The 20482-nt window shown below is 31.6% G+C and overlaps 1 protein-coding gene across 11 annotated transcripts in view; it reads left to right on the forward strand.

Moving 5' to 3' along the window:
• Positions 1-20482, forward strand: part of NBEA (neurobeachin) — a 689863-nt gene that overhangs the window by 213497 nt on the left and 455884 nt on the right. For 8 of the 11 annotated variants that reach the window (XM_040448178.1, XM_040448180.1, XM_040448182.1 and 5 more), the window contains 5 exons: positions 652-805; positions 6753-6761; positions 9091-9271; positions 11479-11609; positions 15400-15507. In XM_040448178.1, the coding sequence (XP_040304112.1) occupies positions 652-805; positions 6753-6761; positions 9091-9271; positions 11479-11609; positions 15400-15507 (583 nt within the window). The remainder of the gene's footprint in view (positions 1-651; positions 806-6752; positions 6762-9090; positions 9272-11478; positions 11610-15399; positions 15508-20482) is intronic. The other 3 variants (XM_040448179.1, XM_040448189.1, XM_040448188.1) reach the window with 1 other exon arrangement.

A 20482-nucleotide genomic window follows, 5' to 3' on the forward strand; every position in this document is an offset into this window, starting at 1 on the left:
AACAGTTCATATTCCCGACAGACATCAAACTAAAGCAGTGTATGTTTTTGGGTATCTACATTGCATGTTTTGTATGGGAAACTGCACTGATGACCTTTAAGGTCTTTTACCTTTTTTAATTCAGTAAGTCCTTGAATTTTTACTTATTCATTTATATTTCCCCATCATGTCATTTCTGTGACTAGCAGTACACATTGTCAGTATGGCTGGTCACAGGTGGGGCTCCAGTCTGGTGATAAAACAAACAGAAATTACCTGAAAGGTAGACTTGGAGTTAACTATCCAATTGTTCTAAATTACCTAAGGATAGTAAATAAGTAAAACTTATTACAACACAAAATAACAAGCTTTTGTGAAAATACTTTTTAGGCTAAATTCAGTGGCCCGATATAATTTGTCTTGAAACTAGTCAATGTACTGTATTTTTAAAGCAGAAACCCAGTAACGAATTAATACTCTAGGATACAAAGAAACCCTGCCGAGATGAATGTTGTTTTTTGTAATATGGTATCTCAATTATAAATTGTTTTCTTTTCTAATAATTCCATTTTAAATTTGCCTAGCTCTGCAATGATTTTTGCTTTATAAATGTTACAAGTAGCATTAAGCTAAGAAAATGTTCACTTGTGTTTTGTTTTTGTACTATTTTAGCCATTCCACAAAGTCTGTAATGGATTTTGTCAATAGCAATGAAAATATTATTTTTGTACATAACACAATTCACCTCATTTCCCAAATGGTAGACAACATCATCATTGCTTGTGGAGGAATTTTACCTTTGCTCTCCGCTGCTACATCACCAACTGTAAGTACTTTGCTTCCATCTAGTGGTGTATTTTATAATTACCTGACAAGAGCATGTCCACAGTATTCTCTGCTCTAAACATAAGGATTTTATCAAGACATGTTCACCTAAGGAAACTTTTTCCCTTTTTTTTCTCTTTCATCAGTGTTGCATTTCAGTTGTGTGTGTTTATGAAAATACTAATCTGGCAATTTTGATGAGTAATTTGAAGAAGAGCCATAACTATAAGTGACTTAACGTTATTTTCTATATACTGCCTATCTTTTCAAATATATATAGTAAACTTAAAATTTTTATTCTGTAACTCTTGAAGTTCTAAATACAAATACATGGTTATTGTGTAAGTAAGTAGAGTCATAAATCTAAATTTAGAAAAAAAACATTATTAGTAATGCAGAATCTTACGTGAATTACTTGGAATATTATTCATAAACAATATTATTTTAAACTGTATGGGAGTTTTATATTCCTGTTCTCTGAGATGTAATCTTGAAGCCAGAAATTTGCTTTCAAAAGGGAACCAAACTAATGAATTCTTATTTAAAACTCAGGCACCTCAGATAGAAAAAATATAAATAACATACCATTTTTAAGCTATCTGAACAATTTCATAATCCTTAAAAACCTCAAAAAAATTTTTATAGACATATGGACTCTAATAGCATTTGCATCTCACTTTATCTACTAGTTCAGCATTTTATTTAAAAATATATATAGCTGTTTTTCATTCTATATAAAACATTGAAATGTATTAATAAGTTTGAAAGGCATTTAATTATATATATTTAAAATATAATAGGTCAATGTTAACTTCATATTTTAATTGTAATGTTAAAAATCTCTGATTTCTATTAAAAAACCACATTCCATAGCTACTTGCTCACATAGGAAAGAATGTAGAACTCTGCCTCTCATATTGCCTGTGTTCCTGCCACCATATTGGAAACTAATCCATAGCTGGAAAGGTATGCTCTTTCCACAGAGAAACGTATTTTTTGTTGTTGTTAAGATGTCTTTTACTTGGTGCGGCAGTGTTTCCAAATTAATCTCTGGCTTTATTTCATCATTAACTAGCTTTTCCTATGTGATTCCTTTTCTCTCTGTAGTTTTGTCAATAGCATCACCCCCCCCCCCCACCACCACCACCAAAGGAACATTGAAAGTTAAATATTGGCAGCAAAAGCTTGTATCCTCAACATCTCTCCCCCCCCTCTCAGGCACATACACTTTGATTTCATTCATGAATTTATTCAAGAAGTCTACAAAGGCAAACAGGCTAGTTCAAGAGGGAGTGCAGAACAGTTCATCATTATTAGAGCCTTAATTGAATTAGCAAGTAAGCAAGGAAATGGAGCCAGGAAGAAAAATAATTGATGGCATGTGAGGGATGTGGATATCCTGTGAGATTAATGTACCATCTCTTCTCTTTAATCTCTGATTTCCTCTGGTGATTTATACAAAATTCTGGTAAATTGGGAGTCATATATGATTTTCTAAATGCATTCTAATATTGAGGCAGGAAGAGTTTTTTTTTCCCCCTTCTACACATTCAAAGCTGAATAAATCAGTATTTTCTCCTGGCATTTTTTTTTAATCATATAAAATTCTTTAATGTTTTCTAAGCAGTCATTTTTTGTCAAGAAATTTTAAAAGGTTGTATTGAAATTCATTTTATAATATTTTAAAATTTTGTGCAGAACTGGAAATGATCTCTATATAAAATTAATAGTAGGTATTAAAATTTGTATAGGTTTGAAGTTTGCCTGTTTTTATTTTATAATGAATATATAATAAAGATATTGACATTTTGATAATTTCAAATTAATTCAAATTAATAATTTCAAAATTATTACCTTTGTAGTTTGGATCACTATATTTTGCACTTTGAAACTACTTATTGCTTAGACTGTTCATAACAGATTTAGGAAGTCATTCAATTGTAGAAATTTTTCTTCATTGTCTATTTCTCTATCTTTCTGTCAGTTTGGTCCATTAACTGATTGTACCTATGCCTGGTTATACACCATAGCTGATTTTATGTTCTTTGAAAAAATTGCTTCCTTAAAAGATCCATCCAGAACCTTTTCTCTCACTTGATGCTAGTAGAACTCTGATTGGTGCTGACTGCTGGGTATTGTTTTCTCTTACTTGATTGTGTAATATTCCTGGTAAAAATTGTAATGTAGTAGAGGGGGAGAGTTTGGAAAGAAGAGATTGAATGAAGAATGAAATTAGAACTGGATAGGGAGGTTTTTGGCTTAGATTTAAATGTAAAACTCCAAAAGAGAATTTTGGAAAGAGTAAGTGAAAGAGGAAACATTGGCAGTGTACAGATTAGCAAAGGGAAACATTGTTATGTAGATGCCATTATAATTATAATTAATTTCAATCCTAGATATATAAAGAGAAACATTTGAAACTGGTGTTTAAGTGATCTCATGATTTTGTTTAGGTTGGTGTGATTTTAAAATGCATATATGCATAAATGAATGAATAAATATGAATAATGGTGGATGGCTGTGGCTAGCAAACTTTTTCTCTATGGGTCAGATGATAAATATTTTCAGTTTTGTGAGCTATATGGTATCTGTCTCAACTTCTCAACTCTGCTAGTGTTGTGCAAAAGACAGTTATATAAAGTTATATAAAGGAATAGGTACGGGTTTGTCTCAAGAAAAATTTATTTATAAAAAAAGGCAGTGGGACAGATTTACTTGTGTGTCATAGTTTACTGACTGCTGACTTAGAGCATAATCCTTACATAAAATTCATAAGTTTAACATAGTATAATGTTTCAGTATGAAAACTTTATTACTGACCATTGAAAATTCAGTAATTAGAGCTTAAGATAAACTCCCCCTTTTCTATTAAATAAGAACTTAAATTTGACTTACTCAGTATTTTTTAAAGTTTAATTTTTAGAGCAGTTTCATTGTATGTTGTGGTCCCTATGTTCTATTAGAAGGTATATAATTTTCACACTCAGCCATACTAATTTTTTCTAGCATTTGACGTGTCTAATGTTGAAATTGTATTTAATTTTGAGAGGGTAAGTAGAATGCTAAGTATTCTTCTTTTTTTTATTTTACTAAGGTCAACAGTAACACTAGTTGTAATTATTTCTACTAACAGTGAACATGTGGACACAAATTAAATATACAAATATGAGATACTTAAATACACAAATATGAGGTACTCTCAAATATGAGCTATAACAATAAATATATGCTACCTTTACATTAAAAACTATAAAAGACAGGTAAAAGCAATCAAAGATGGTCTAAATAAATGGAGACTATACCATGTTTATGGGTTGGAGACTCAGCGTAACAGGGGTAACACTTGTCCCCAAATTGGTATTTAGACATATCGCAGTTACTATCAAAATCCCACCAATTTTTTTGTAGATACAAAGACTATTTTTTACTTATTTATTTTTTTACAAACACTATTTTTTTAAAAAATTCACATGGAATAGTTAAAACAATTTTGAAAGACTCATTACATATTAAATACAGTAGCCAAGACTGCGTAGTATCTTAGAGAGACATAGTTCAGTGGAACAGAACAAAAACACAGAGATAAACATCCAACATGCACAATTTTTTTCCTCAGTCAAGGAAGGATAGCTTTTTCAAAAACAGGTTAATGCTAAGTTTTCTTTGTCATTCTCCATTGAAATAAATCATGATACAAAGTTCAACTCAGGAATATGTATTTCCCATTTCTCACATAAAGATGGGTGTCAGGATAACTATGGAAACTTCTCATTTTCACCGAACAGACTTGTTTCCCACCATTAGTGAGATTCAGACACAATCTGAAATTAAGATTTGATATAAGATATATGGATTTTGGCATAAAATAAATCTGTATTTTAACCTGGGTTCTGCCACTTCCTAGATAGGAACATACTCTCAATCTTTTATTTATGAAAATGTGTTAATTATACTTATCCAACAGGGGGTTTGTGGAAATTAGGGTAAGTAATATGTGTAAAGCTCAATAGTTGGGGAATGCTCCTAATGTTTCCTTCATTTAGTTGTTTTTGGAACTATTCAGAATTGCATCATGATAGAATAATTTTCTCATTTATAAAAAAATCCTGTCATATTCAGAATCCTAAAATAGGATATTTGAGACAAATTTATTCATGATGCGTGATTTATTTTGATGGCCAAAGATTAACATGATATAATCTTTTTGTCGGCTATCCGGATTAGCATAGTGGTGGTCTGTTTTCTGCCCTGCGATCTGTGAATATACTATTTCACACTAAGGATAACAGTTGTGTATTGCTGTTGCAGTATCATCACGTAAGAAAAGTTGAACTGTTTAGATAAATCTTACTTGTAAGGAAATATTTTAGTAGAAACTTTAAGGAAAAAGTATACTTACATCATATTTATATTATAGTGAACACCTTGAACTTAATATGCATTGAAGAAGCAGGACTTTTGGAATTTCAGTTTTGCCTAGGTTAACTATGTGGCATAAAAATAAATCACGAAAATAGTTTCAAGTCTCTAAATTAGATCGGTGGTTTTAACTTCAATAGTCACAGAAAAAATGTAAACCTCTTTTAGTATGTAGTTTGACCAATCTTTGGTTTTGGAAAAGGGCATTATTTTTGTTGTTGTTGATTTTTTTAGAGTTAATGTTTCTATGACTAGTCAATTGAATCCTCTCTTTCATTCTCTATACATTGTTAAGTTGGTCACAAATGAAAAAAAGGAGTTGTAGAAAAAAGAGAAGCAAAGAACATGGATCAATTACAAATTGCATAATCACTTCGTGATTTTCAGTTGATTGTTTTGGTCAGCCCTCCAGAACACTGAATGTTTAGAATTGAATTCAGTGTCTTGTATGGTTTCATTTTCTCTGTTAAGGAAAATAACAGAGACTAATATTTCTGGCTTTCCTAATAGTTTCATAATCAAGAAAAAAGAAGAGTATTTTCTGTCAAAAAATGATGATAAGGTCTTGAATTTAGTTTACATTTAATTACCATTATCAGAATGTGTGGAAAAATTAGTAATTTTTCTTTTGTTTATCTCATACGTTAGTATTTTCAGAAGGCTTATATGCATTTTCCTATACAGTGTAACATGAAAATTGTGTATTTGAAATTTATGCTCACATATATTCGCTGTCAAAAATCAGAGAATAGGAACGGTTGATGACTTTTATTCCGAAACTTAATTCTAGACAAACTTTTGAATATATTGAATATAATTCTTAGTTAATATTCTGAAACTTAGTGTACTATGTAATTAGCTTAGTTCACATGCAGGCCTCATTAGTGTACCTATCAGTTCTTTTGTAGCAAGGGAAAGTGGTTTTTAAGTTATAATCACTACAGTATTTTATTCTTTAACTCCTGGAGATTTAGATCTATAGGAAAAACTCCAAATATTAAAAAAAAAAAAAAACAAATTATAACATGATTCCTTAATGAAAATTCTGGAAAGTTGGTATAAATAGTTTATTTACTTAAATCATTGCTGCCTAAACCAGTACTGAGGTTAGGGCTTTTACAGAGATATCATATTAGTTTATTTATTAAAATACCTTCTTAGGCATCACCTGGGAAAATATATTTATTTTATAAAATAGAGTATGCATAATTTCTAGTATATGAACTGTACAAATATATATATACATATATACTGGTATATATGAATATATATATATATTATTTGGGCAGAGTTACTCTAATGAAAAAAATAAATATTAGTCTAAATATTTGATATTTAATCTTAATCATATGTAATTTATAAAAGAAATATCTCTTCTGAGAACTTTGCTTTTAATTAAAAAATCAAATATAATTTTTAAATATATTATTTTGTGTTTCAATTTTACATTGTATTTTCATTTAATTTTAATAATTTCCTTTTCTTGTACTTTTTTGATCTGTTGTCTGTTTTGTCTAATGCATGTCCAGGGTTCTAAGGTTAGTATTACTTCAGTAATTTTCAGGTTTTCAGTTTTAAGTTTTATTTTTGCTTATTTATGAAATTTTTGACTTGGTTGTATTTTGAGTTTCCATACCATCTTTAATATTAGACATATCTTTGATATATTTAAAAGATTCATTAAAAGGATTTTTTTCTATGCATTGATTAACTACTATCTTATGACCCACAATAACCTTTAGACTAAACTATTATAATGAAAACAAATTTCAGTCATATGTACAATCAGATGTTAATTGGTTCCATTGAAAGGAGATTGGATGGAATATATGTTATTTTAAGATTCAATAATAATCATGTGAGTGATCTTTATTATTAAATATATGTTATAATGTTTATATAACATTTCATCAAAGTCACTAATTATATAGATTTAATAAGAACTCCCTTTCTGGTTATTTGTGTTAAGAATGCTTTTTATTTTAAAATTTTATTTGGTTAGGTCAAAAATATAATTTTGCAAATTACATGGATGATAAAATTTTGTTTATAATTTCTGTATGTAATTCAGTCTTAAAAATGAAAGCATGTTTTGAAAGCTAGGCTTAGTAGACCAGGAAAGCATGAAAATAAGACCATTAACTAATAATAATGAGTTAGATTTCTTATAATTTCAGTAATTCAAAATGATGAATTTCTTTGAGAATCCATCTATAGATGTCCTAGAATCCTAATATTTTTGAAAATTTATTTAGAATAGTTGATAGACCTAAGCAATGGCCAGATCTTCCATTCCATATTGAAACACATTAACTGAGATTTAAAATGGGTCTTATGTGAAATTATTACTTTTTTTCACTTTTATTATAAACTATTGTATTGTGATCTCAGATTTTTAATTCCTGCTGTGAAATAATACTGTATATCAATGAAGTGCTAGGAAATACGGGATCTGTATTTAGGAAATCCAAGTAATCTATTATTTCTTTACACCGTGGATACTGAGTTGACACAATGTAAATCAAGTTGAAAAAAAATTTTTGTCTATTTTCTAGCTCATTTTAGAGAGAATGGTTTTAGAACTATTTTGCTGTTAAATGGAAGGAAGAAAGGTTGTTACATTTTATACTCCATTTAGAATCAACTTTAGTTATGTAGTGCTTGCAGTAGTCACCTATCATTTTTATTACCCATCTTGTGCACAAGAAGTGTTTTAAGATGTTTTTTTTTTTTTTTTCCAATCAGTGTTTCCTGCTGACATTTCCATTTTAATGTGAGCAGGAATATGTTTAGGTAGAATGATGGGCATAAACAATGTCCAAATGGAACATTAAATAGGAGTAGATACCTATAATATATGCTTACCTTGTAGTTGAATTTATCATCTGGTGAAGAAATAAGGTTAATCAATGTGGTTAGTGTGCCCATTTTCAGAAAAATTAAGCAGTAGTATTTTTTACTTGTAAAGCCCTTCTTTTCTCTGTCCCCTTGTGGCACTGAGAAAATGAGGCCAAGTTATAATGAACCTTAATAATCAAAATGATCAGAATGAAAAATCAGAATGAAACGTAAAATACAGTATGTTGCTGTTGCTTACAAAATACACAGTTAACACATCTCGAAGTAGTACTTTGTAACATTCCTTTTGAAAGCAGGAAATTATATTTTATCATAGTATTTTAGTGAAAGTATAGTTGTACCTAACTAGGATTCTACTGATTCTTCTCATTGCTAATGTCTTATAGGCTACAAATTAATATCTGTAGAGGAATTAATAACTTTATTGATTATTTTTACCCTAGAATTTCATTGTATGTATGAGATACCCAGTGGCTTAGTTTATTCTGAAATGGGTAGGAAATTGTCATATGTTCTCATCTGACACTTGTCTCATTTTGAGGCCCACTGGAGCTGCCATACATCTTTCCTATTACTTATCTTACATTTATAGCAAAAAGAAATTAAAGCATATCTTTTTATAAGCAGGAGTGAAGATTTTAGGAAAATATCAATTTTATATCTTTGTTAATAAAATAAGACAAAAGTAGTAGAAATATAGATGTGTAATCATTTCTAAGTATCTTTATGGAATGATCTTAAGTTTGGAATATAGTTTTTTCAAGTAATGACATTTAAGTTTAACCTTGATTTAAAAAATGAACTTTTCCTTTATTTAAGGGTAATTCACAGGCAAACTAATTAAATTTGATAACCAGCTCTTCTGATACATAGAATTAGTTTATAATTTATAATTTATTTTGTTTACAAAATGTACTAAATGTGCTGAACTACTTATATATACTATGTGTGAATATGTATTGTATTTCCAAATTTTAAACAAGACTTAAATCTTCTACTTTTTTAAAGACGGAATTGGAAAATATTGAAGTGACACAAGGCATGTCAGCTGAGACAGCAGTAACTTTCCTCAGCCGATTGATGGCTATGGTTGACGTACTTGTATTTGCCAGCTCTCTAAATTTTAGTGAGATTGAAGCTGAAAAAAACATGTCTTCTGGAGGCTTAATGAGACAGTGCCTAAGGCTAGGTAAGTCTGTTAAGAATAACGGTGCGTGTTAAATAATTACCTACACATTACTTTTCTGATGTTCTGTGGTACATAAAGTATTGATGATACAAGTTAATGATTATGGAGTAGAGATATCACCTTGTAATTCCTAAAAATTGCTAAATTAAAATTATGGTATCTTCACATTGGAGATTTCATGAAATTGATCATCTTTAATAGATTATAATTTGAAATGAAGTCAAATATATTATGAGTTGTTTCAAAATCAATAGGACTATAACATTTTTCATTGAAATGATTGTAATGTGAATCCATTTAGGACTTGTTTTGGTAAACTAATACAAAGGTAGTTGTCCTGATCCACAAATGTGTCAGAAGACCAGTGACATAATTCGTACACACAGAATGCCAGTTGATAACACTGACTATGCCAATATCACTATTTCTCAGAGTGAGCAGTTAACACTGATAAACATTACTATAGCTATGCTGTTCCTGTGTAGCAAAGAAAATTTAGCACTGAAAACTCTTAGTAAATGTGGTTCAACTCCTTACATCCATTCTTACATGTCTTACCTTTCTTAGGGAGGAAATTTATTTATACTACTTAGTCTTTACAAGGGACCAGAAAGCTATTGTTTTTATATTTGCCTTAAAGCATGAATAGGACACAAGAAAGTAAGGCATTAGATAGGAAGGAAATTTCTGATGGATGCTTTTATTAACCATAATTTTAAAAATTGTACAAAAATTGGGGCAGCTGGGTGGCTCAGTCAGTTGAGCATCCAACTCTTGATTTTGGCTCAGGTCATGATCCCAGGGTCGTGGGATTGAGCCCCATGTCCAGCTCTGCACTGAGCATGGAACCTGCTAGAGATTCTCTTTCTCTCCCTCTGCCCTTCTCCCCAGCTTGTAATCTCTGTCTCTCTAAAATAAAAAATAAAAAATAAATAATAAAATAAAATATAAACACAATACAATAAATCTATATGTGTGTAGTTTCAGGGGATACATTTTTTCTGATCCAGGGTAGGAATAATAACTTGCTTTAAGAATGATGGAATGAAACCTACTTTTTTGTTTGTTTTGCATTTTCAAAGATGGGCAGTCTAAGTGGAATCATTTCATGATCATTATAATGGAGAGATTGACCACACTGAGCTCTTTCTGACCCGTAACAGGTGTGGGATAATTTACTGTGGCCACCATGGACATATCCATTGATATTTAACAATAGCTGACAGAATGAACCTTGTGAGAAAGAGAAAATTTTTTAAATACCTAAGTATCTTAAAACCAGCATTTATTTGGTTATTCTGAACTTTCATATCTGAATATATTTCAAACCTTTACTACTAATTTCATTTTTATTCCAGTATTTCCAAGCGGAGTTGTTTTTTGGTCACCCATAGGAAAGTTTAAGTGATTAATAATGAAGCAAACAGTTATAAATCAATATGTGCTGTCTAGTTCTAAGCACTTTATACATATATTAATTCATTTAATCCTCAAAGCTAAGGAAGTTAGCATATTTGAAGTCATTTTACATATGAGGAAGCTGAGGCAGGCATAGTCTAAGCAGCTGGCCCAAGATCACCCAGCTCACAGGTGGCAGAGCCGGAGTCAAATTCAAATGGTTGGAGTCCATGAATACGACTGCTTAAAATACGTAAATAAGTAAAAAGCTCGTACTCAACGAATACTTATTGAGAAGGCTGCACATGTTCCCACCGCGCAGAAAGGTGGATATTGGGCCTCGGTTCTGCCTCTACTGAGGTAGCCTATCACTGCCTGAAGTGGGAGCTGTGCTCAGTGGAGTCTCCAAGTAGTCATGTTACAGGAAGAAGTCCTGTCAGTAAAAACAGTTTATCCAATGTGAACATGAAGTTTCAAAAAATCTGTACTGATTTGTGAAATTCAGAATTTTAAAGGATGGGGGGTGGATAGACTAAGGAAGGGATAAATTGGGAGCTTCAGTAATCTTGTTTCTGCAGCCGGTTGGTAGTATGTGGGTATGTTGTACTTATTTTTTAACCACACATGTGTTTTATATGTATTTTTCATTACTGTATTTGATAATTTCAAAACATGTCTGTTTAGTCTTGTTGACTTTAGGAACAATGAATGGAGATAAGGGAAAGAAATAAAGAAAAAAACCAGCAACTCTTTTCAGCATGTCAGAGTCAACACTTTGTATTAATAATATGCTTTTGGTTTGTAAATAGTTTGTTGTGTTGCTGTGAGGAACTGTTTAGAATGTCGGCAGAGACAGAGAGACAGGGGGAGCAAATCTTCCCATGGTAGCAGTAAACCTCAGGAAGCTCCCCAAAGTGTGACTGCCACGGCAGCTTCAAAGGTAATTAAACGTTTTCTATGTTAAATATAATGTACCTTAAAGTTGTTTTTTTGTTTTGTTTTTTTTTTTAATACGAGAGAAAAGTGGCATGGTATTGCTTAATCAAAGAGCAAGGATTTGGTAATCAGTAGGCTTTGGTGCTTGCTTTTCTTCTTCACAATTGTGTTACCAAGATTATTTAACCTCTCTGAGACTTAACACTTCTTGCTTAAATGAAGATACTAATAATTTCTACTTCATAGGATATTTATTAGGATATCAGTACACATAGCTCTGAAAGTTCTTAGTTATCACTGTTTTTCATAGTTAAAGGTATTTTCACAGAATAACGTGTCTTTTAAATGGATATGTTTTTGGTGATAGATATTCTCATAATATGAAATATATATGTTGAATGCCCAGGAAATGAACGAATAGTGTATTTTGGAGTATACCAGTAATCCCCATTCTGAATTAGCTCTTTATCAATATGTTTCACTGACCCTTTGTATCACATCCAGAGTTTTATCAACGTGACCTTTAAGGTCCTGCATGTCTGACTCATGCTTACGTCTCCAGCTGCAGCTGATACCCCATTACCCCCTTGCTTTTACCGTTTTAGTCATGTGATAGACTTCATTTAGTTCATCAGAGGATTTTTTTTCCCCTTAGACTTTTTCATAGGTTCCCTTTACTTGAAGGGTCAGATTTTTCACATCTAGCTAAAGTCCATTCACCTCTAGCTTCAGCTTAAGTGCTACCCTTTGAGGAAAATGTTTTCAGATACACTTACTGCCACCCCTGCCTAGGGTAGTTTCCTCTGTTTGATATTTTCATAAAGCCCTGTATGTCAATTATTGCATCCTACGCTTGTAATGAGATATTTAACATTGACAAGCTAATTTTTCTGTGCAGTAAGTGAAGACATGAAGTAGTTTAATTCATTTAAATAGTTCTGTGGCTTCAAATTTCTGTATTTTTTAAGCAGAACAACCACATATTTAGCATATCTGTATTGCAGCCTCTTTTTCACTTCTGTCAGAAAACATTCCTAAAATGATTAGACCATATTGTATATCAAGTCTCCAAAGCAGTCGCCGTTACTTAGAAAATTAAATATTAACACATCAGCAAGAATGTCTCATGTTATTTGTGTAGGCATAGTAGACTGTTAGTTGAGGGCAGTCTCATACATCTTTGTAATTCCAGAGCAGGTATGTATAACATGGGCAATACTTTGTCAAAAGAGTACTAATTCTAGAATCAGACAGGTCTGAGTTTGTATTCTGGCTCTACCCCATAACAAGCGTTGTGACCTAAGGTGAACTTCCTACTCTCCTGGGCCTGAGTTTTCCAGTCTTTAAAATGGATACAAATTTTAACTTTTTAATTTTAATTTTAATTTTTAGTTTACATCCAAGTTAGTTAGCATGTAGTACAATAATGATTTCAGTAGAATCCGGTGATTCATTCCTTACGTATAACACCCAGTGCTCATCCCAACAAGCATCTTCCTTAATGTCCCTTGCCCACTTAGCCACCCCCCACCCGCAACCCCTCCAGCAACCCTCAGTTTGTTCTCTGTATTTAAGAGTCGCTTATGTTTTGTCCCCTTCCTGCTTTTTGTATTATTTTTGCTTCCCTTCCCCTGTGTTCATATGTTTTGTATGTTTATTTGTCCTTCTCTGACTAATTTTCACTTAGCATAATACCCTCTAGTTCCAAAAAATTGGTACAAATCTTAATTTACAAAGTGTTTATATGAGCTAAATGAAAAGCAATAATGTATTAAAGTGTTTAGTAATTCCTGACACAGTGAACTTTCAATTAATACTAATCCCCTTCCTCTCTCTAGCAGTTAACCACTCTATACACTCGTGAAATGAATAAATAAATTAGTGTTTTTGAGAGCTTTGATCTTAAAGGATCTTAATTCACTAGATAATATGGAGCTTTTCAAGACTGTCAAATCAAATATTACTCTGATTGTAGAATATGGAAAGAAAAGTCCAATGCAAAGGAATTTCATAGTAATTTAGTTGAGCTAGTCTCAGCTAATGTAAAGACCCTTAGCAATGAAAACTGGTTCATAAGTGATGGATAAAGAAATACTAGGGGAAATGGACTTGGTAAGAAAACACATGTTCTTGTGAGAATCAATGGACCTGGCTAATGAGGGTTTTTATTATTATTTTTTTTTTATGTGACACTTTAGTAAATAAACCATAGACAATTTTGATGAAATACTAATCTGTGTAGACTTGGGTGAGTCCAACATCTTCCTTGGGCCTCATTTTCTATACTTTGCAAAAAGGAGCAATAATACAAGTTTTGTCCATAAAGGAGTCTTTATAACGACCAAATTTGATTATGGATGTAGAAATACTTTATAAAATGGAAAATGATATATTTAAGTTGACATATTTATAATTTTTTCACTTATGCTATAAATTATGTACTTTTCATCTCTGCTGTGAACAATGTGTTATTGTTTTAACCATTTTTGTGATAAGTGTTACTAGCTTATTATTTAGATGATGTAGCTGAGGCTCTGAGAGGTTAAGTATCTTACCTAAGGTCATATGGCTGATAAGTTTTGGAATTATAATGGAAACCAAATAACTATGCCATGTTCTTTTCACTATCCTGTGCCGCAGAGGAATCAAACATCTTAATTTAGGAATAAAATATCATATTGAGGTATATAGAGGATTAGAAGGAAGCGTATTCACTTTTAATTAAAGTAACAACAAATTATTCTATTTGCAGGAATCGTATTTAGTACTCTATGTATATGATCTAAGTTAATTCATACTTTTCTTAACATACAAATGAGTGTAAAAGTACTAGATTGAATTTCAGGAAATCTGGCCCTCTCACTAGTTTGCTATGTGATACATTACATAAAAATTGTCGGTTTTTGTATCTTCAGCTGTGAAAAGGATTCTTGGTGGTTATAATTTTTTTTAAGTTTTTATTTAAATTCTATTGAGTTAAATATAGTGTAATATTGGCTTCAAGAGTAGAATGTAGCGATTCATCACTTACATATGACACCCCGTGCTGATCACATTAAGTGCCCCTCTTAATCCCCATCACCCATTTTAGCTCATCCCGGCTCACCTCCCCTCAGGAACCCTCAGTTTGTTCTCTATCATTAAGAGTCTCTTAGGGTTTGTTCCCCTCTCTTTTTTTCCCCCTTCCCCTATGTTCATCTGTTTTGTTTCTCAAATTCCACATATGAGTGATGTCACAGGGTATTTGTCTTTCCCTGACTGACTGATTTCACTTAGCGTAATACACTGCAGCTCCAAGGTGCTTATGATCTTTAATGTCTTTCAGCTTTAATATCAAGACTGTGGGTTTTCGTAGATTGTAAAATGTTTATACATATAAAAGCTCATGCAATGTAATAGAGTAATCTCATGTATTATAAAAGAATGATGGATAAATGAACCCAGTGACTCAAAAAGATATATTAACTAGAGATTGAGAAAGTGAGGCTCAGAAAATGTTAGTAACAAGCCCAAGGTCACACAGCAGAGTTTCAATCTTACTATTCTTCTAAGTGTATAGTGGTAGCAATGGTGATGAAGAACAAGAACATTACTAGTAAGTGAAACTGTGACAAGGGCAGAGAGGAGAAGAGAAAAAGTGTCTTGTAATAGAGTGCTGTTGTCGATAAATGTTACTCAGTGATGTGTAAAGAACGTGATAAAGAATGTGGCTAGTGCAATACTAGAAATTGCACTCCTATATGAGTTTCTGTATTATGCTATTTTCTTTTTAACAATTCTCTTTCTTTTTTAAGACTCCATTAGAAAGTGTTCCAGGTAACCTTTCTCCTATTAAGGATCCTGATAGACTTCTTCAGGATGTTGATATTAATCGCCTTCGCGCCGTCGTCTTTCGGGATGTGGTAAGTTATACCTGCTTGATTTCCCAGGAAAAAATCTTCTAATGTTATTTGTGTAAAATCATTTCAATTTTATAAGAAAGCTGCAATTATAACCAGACGTCCTAATGTCAGGAATTGTAGGTTTAGAACATACTTCTGATTGTAAAGTGATTGAGCCTTTGCTTTCTCTGAAAGCTTATGGATACCTCATTTTTTTTAGATGATGTGAAATTTTGATTTAGATTGTGTATATAACAAGACCCTAGGGATAACCTTGAAAAATTATGATTCATTTTATGTTGAATCACCAGCTTTCTCTTTTAGTATTCCTTGCTCCATCTCTAGGTACTGGCTATTTTGTTGTTCTCAATGTTCCTTGTCCTATGGATAAAAAAAAGATTAATTTATTAAGGTGTTCATGGCAATTACTTTTTTGAGGGGCAGTAATTTTTAAAAGAAGATCTTCATTTTAAAAATGTAGAATTTTTTGAGTATTTGAGTTACAAAAGTAGCTTTATAAAGCTTAAGGAAAAGATAGCCCATGGAGATAGTTTCTTGGAACATCCCAATTATATGATCTCTTACTCAAGTAAAAATAAGATTGGCCTTTTCACAAATCACATAGAAACATATATAGTATTTCGCAGCAGACTCAGTATTGACAGTACTTCTTACTATAGTTATTATGTTCCAGCACTTTGGATTCTATTTTTATTTTAATTGATGATTTATGAGACACATAAAAAAGTTTCTATCTTAAACTTATACTTAATAAATTGGATGAGTACTAGTTAAAACATATTTAAGTCACACAGCATAATACTACATGGTAGGAATACACAACAGAAAAACTGTCACTCTCTTTAATGTGTATCAGTTCTTATAAATCACTAGAGAAATTATAAGCATACCAACAGAAAATTAGAGAGTGGACATAAAATAAGAAAGATAAGGTAACAAAGGTAACAAATATATGATGAAGTCAGTATCACCAATAGTCAAAAGAATGCAAATTAAAATAACAGTGAGATATTTTTACTATTCGGCAAATTTTAAATAATTTTAAATTTTTGTTATTTATTTTGAGAGAGAGAGAGAGAGAGAGGGAACAGGGGAGGGCTGGAGAGAGAGGGAGACAGAGAATCCCAAGCTCAGAGCCCAGTGTGGGACTCGAACACATGAACTGTGAGATCATAACCTGAGCCAAAATCAAGAGTCAGACACTTAACTGATTGAGTCACCCAGGCAAATAAAAACATGTAAGTAATAATAATATCTAGCATTGCAAGGGTACATTGAAACATGCTGTGTCATGTATCACTGGTAGACATTTAGATTGGATAAACGTTCTGAATAGTTCTCTTCCATCATCAGGAGTTAAAACTCTTACAAATATTGATGCCCTGTGACCCATTGGTTCTACCGAGAAGTTGTCTGACTTCATGTGCTCATCAGAGGTGCCTACAGGAAAATTGGCAACAATACAAATATCTAACAATAGAGTTTCAGCTTAATAGGTCATAGTATTTTCATTCATTGGGAGGCTATGCAACCATTGAAATCATATTTTTGAGGAAAATTTAATACATAGAAAAATGGCCATGATATATTTTAAGGGAAAGCAGCAGTATACAAAAGTACTTATATTACATAAGTACTGCATTTTTATGTTGAGTGTATGTACATGCACTTGTGCACCTTTAAAAAATAAAAGACTAGAAAAAACATACCAAGTGCTACTAATGATTATCTCCAGTTCTAATTTTATACTTTATTCTTTTATACTTTTTCTGTGTTTTCGAAAGTTCTAGAATAAAACTATATTTCTTTGTAATTAATAAATAATAAAATATTTTTTAATGGAGTTAAAATGAATGATAGCATAAAAACCATGATGTACGAGTCTCGCAATAATCTGGACTCTAATCCAGACTTGGAAAAAAATCACTAACAGGTTAGTCACTTAGACATGAGAATTATCCTGAAAAAATATGCTATGGAAAGAATGTTTTTCTCATGGAGAACGATTAAAATGGAGCAAATTCTCATCTCTCAGAGGCACGCTCAGACCTAACATACAAGGGCTTTATGTTAAGTGCGACATTGTGTTTAAATTGTTAGTAAGTTCTGCATTAGGTTATTGTGGTAGATTGTGATAATTTTCTCTAAAACTGCTAGATGTTAAATATGTCAGATAACCCAGCAGTGGTGCCTAGCTTTTTCTTCCTGAAGGACGGGAATTAAGCGTTTCCAGATGTACCTTCCAAACATCATCAAGGTAATATAACTTGTGTTTGTTAAGTTTATAATGTGTTTCAGACACTTAATATAAATCCTAAACTTTCATTTAAGGGCTAAAAGAAAGTTAAGACTCATAAGCATTAAGATCACACAGGTAGTATGAGGTGGTCAGAACCCTAAGGTAGAGCTCTCCAAAACATTCTCTGTTTCATCACCATATTTTTATTTATTTGTCTATTTATTTACTTATCTATTTATTTATCTATTTATTAAGTTTTTATTTAAATTCCAGTTAGTTAATGTACAGTGTAATATTAGTTTCTGGTGGACAGTATGGTAATTCAACACTTTAATACATCACCTGGTGCTCATCACAAGTGCCCTCCTTAATCCCTGTCACTTATTGGAAGTGTTTGACAATTGATATATTTTAGGCTCAATTGTAGATATAATGCCAAGAATTCTACTTGACTTTTGACATTTATGTGAATCAATAGTCATTTTTAGTTGCCTTAATTTCAAAAACAAATGAGGCAAAAAATTAGGTTTTTAAGGAAAAGTATGTAGATTATATATATGCATGTAATATGTAATAGATGTGAATTTATCTTGCTCTTGTCTGTTTTCCATGATGAAGACATTGCTGACTTAAACTCACATAAACTGTTCAAATCTAGGTAAAAGTGCCATGTGGCAAAATTTGCTATGTGGTAAGAAAATAATTAGGCTTTAAAAATCAGTTTTGTTTTCAGTGTTTGCCAATAAGCTAAAATTTGAAAGGAAATTCATTACGCTTCTCTCTCTCTCTCTCTCTCTCTCTCTCAAGCCTAGATTCTGCTAGGTCACTTATATACAAATTATATAAACTGAAGTAATTTTAATCCTTTAAAGTTGAATTAGATAGTTTTAGCATCCTGGTTGAAGCATTAAAATTTTTAAAGGATTTCAGAGTTAATTATGTTACTAATTCAGGATTGAATAGTGGAGAGACCAATTTCTTAAGCAGATGGGAGAAACATAAGAGTTTATGTCTTCATAATAATAACATATGTAGGAAAGGCAATTGATTTGTATAAAAATTGAGTTACTCTCCAGATGTTTAGCCTCTATGTCTGTTGTGCTTGGTTTTTAAAGACAGAACTGGGAATAAGCAGCACAATTGGTTTGCAGATCTGGATTTGAAAAGAAAAGGCAACTGTTTTCATGCCATACATATGGGAGATTTGTATGGGACACTTGGCTAAGACAACACTTCACAGTATCTGTTGTTTGCAACTCCCCAACTTTGTAGTTGACATGCATTCATTCCACACATGCCTTTTAATTGCCTGGTACTGAGTTTCCAAGTGGTGGAAATGTATCCTAGAATATTACAGTTCATCACAGCTTGAGCTGTGTTTGAATTCATTCCTGGTCAGTATCCTCACTGATCTGATTGCACTTCAGTTTCCTTTACAATACTGTTTAAGTATTTGATTTTGTCCATTCTCTATGTATTTATTCCATTAGCATTATAATCACAGGGTATGTATTTCACACACTTTATAAGAAATTATATCTCTAGAAAAGTTGTCACTCACAGAATATGAAATAGTAAATTCATAATATTTCAGAACAAATTTAATCTGTTTGGGTTGTTTTCTCTGTTAGCGGTGCTAATTCCATTTCATAGTATTATTAGTAAATATGTCTTGTTTGCTTACTTTTCTGACAAATGCCCATAAATTCTGAATCTTGTTGGCATTGGTGCTTAAATGGATTAATAAATATTAACTGCCTTTAATGGAGTTTCTAGACTTTAATGCATGTTTGCTTTCCTTATTTGTATCATACTATTTCTTACCTGCTATCTGTGGGCCACAGTAATCACTGGCAGTTTTGGTTTGAAGTGTTAGTTTTACTAGCTTAGAAAAAAGGCTTTATAACCATTTACATTTGATTCCTTAGATATAGTCTAATTTGAAAGTGGTATTAGAGGTTATAATTTTTGCCCTATGAGATATTTACCTAGGCCTTCAAGGTTCTGTGTAGCTCTTTATATTTCACAAAGCAACTTGTAGAGTTATCTTCTCTACTAGACTGCAGTCTGCTTTTTTAAATCTATTGTCTATGTATCTTAACTTGACCCATTGTTTTCTGATCTTTTACCAATTTGTTGCAGTCCTCTTTAAAAACTCCCATTTTGTCATTGAGTTTTTGAAGTTCAGAGCCTCAAATATTGGCAGTTTTTTAGAAGTCATTTTTTTCTAGTGCAAAATAGTGGGATTGTCACTTTTTTAAAGTTTATTTATGCAGTCAAAGGTTGCATTAGCTTTTCTTAAGCTGCCATATCATACTTCTAACTCATATGGAGCTGGTATAAGTCCACATTTTCTGTTCCTCCATTGTTTATATTTCCCCTGTTTTGTACTCATATACTCTCCTAAGGTAGGATTGTACATGCATCTCAATTATAATTTATTCTATTCATTTTTTTTAAGTTATAACATTTGGAACTGTTGATTTTTATCCAGATAGTATTCTTTCTAACCTTATACTTTCTGTATATTTTATAAATGTACATACTCTGTTATAGAAGTAATGGATAGTAAAGTTTTGTGCCATATTCAGCAAAATTTTAAAATTCTTATTTTTTAAATTAAATTTCAACCTATAACTCAGATGATATACTCCTGGAGTTTTGTATTTATACTTAAATGATACTAATTACATAATAATATATGTTTAGAAGTTGTAATAAAAATTAAATGGCATA

This window comes from Herpailurus yagouaroundi, unplaced genomic scaffold (genome assembly GCF_014898765.1).
Source record: "Herpailurus yagouaroundi ecotype Mexico unplaced genomic scaffold, PumYag 197, whole genome shotgun sequence".
In the NCBI taxonomy this organism is placed as follows: Eukaryota; Metazoa; Chordata; class Mammalia; order Carnivora; family Felidae; genus Herpailurus; species Herpailurus yagouaroundi.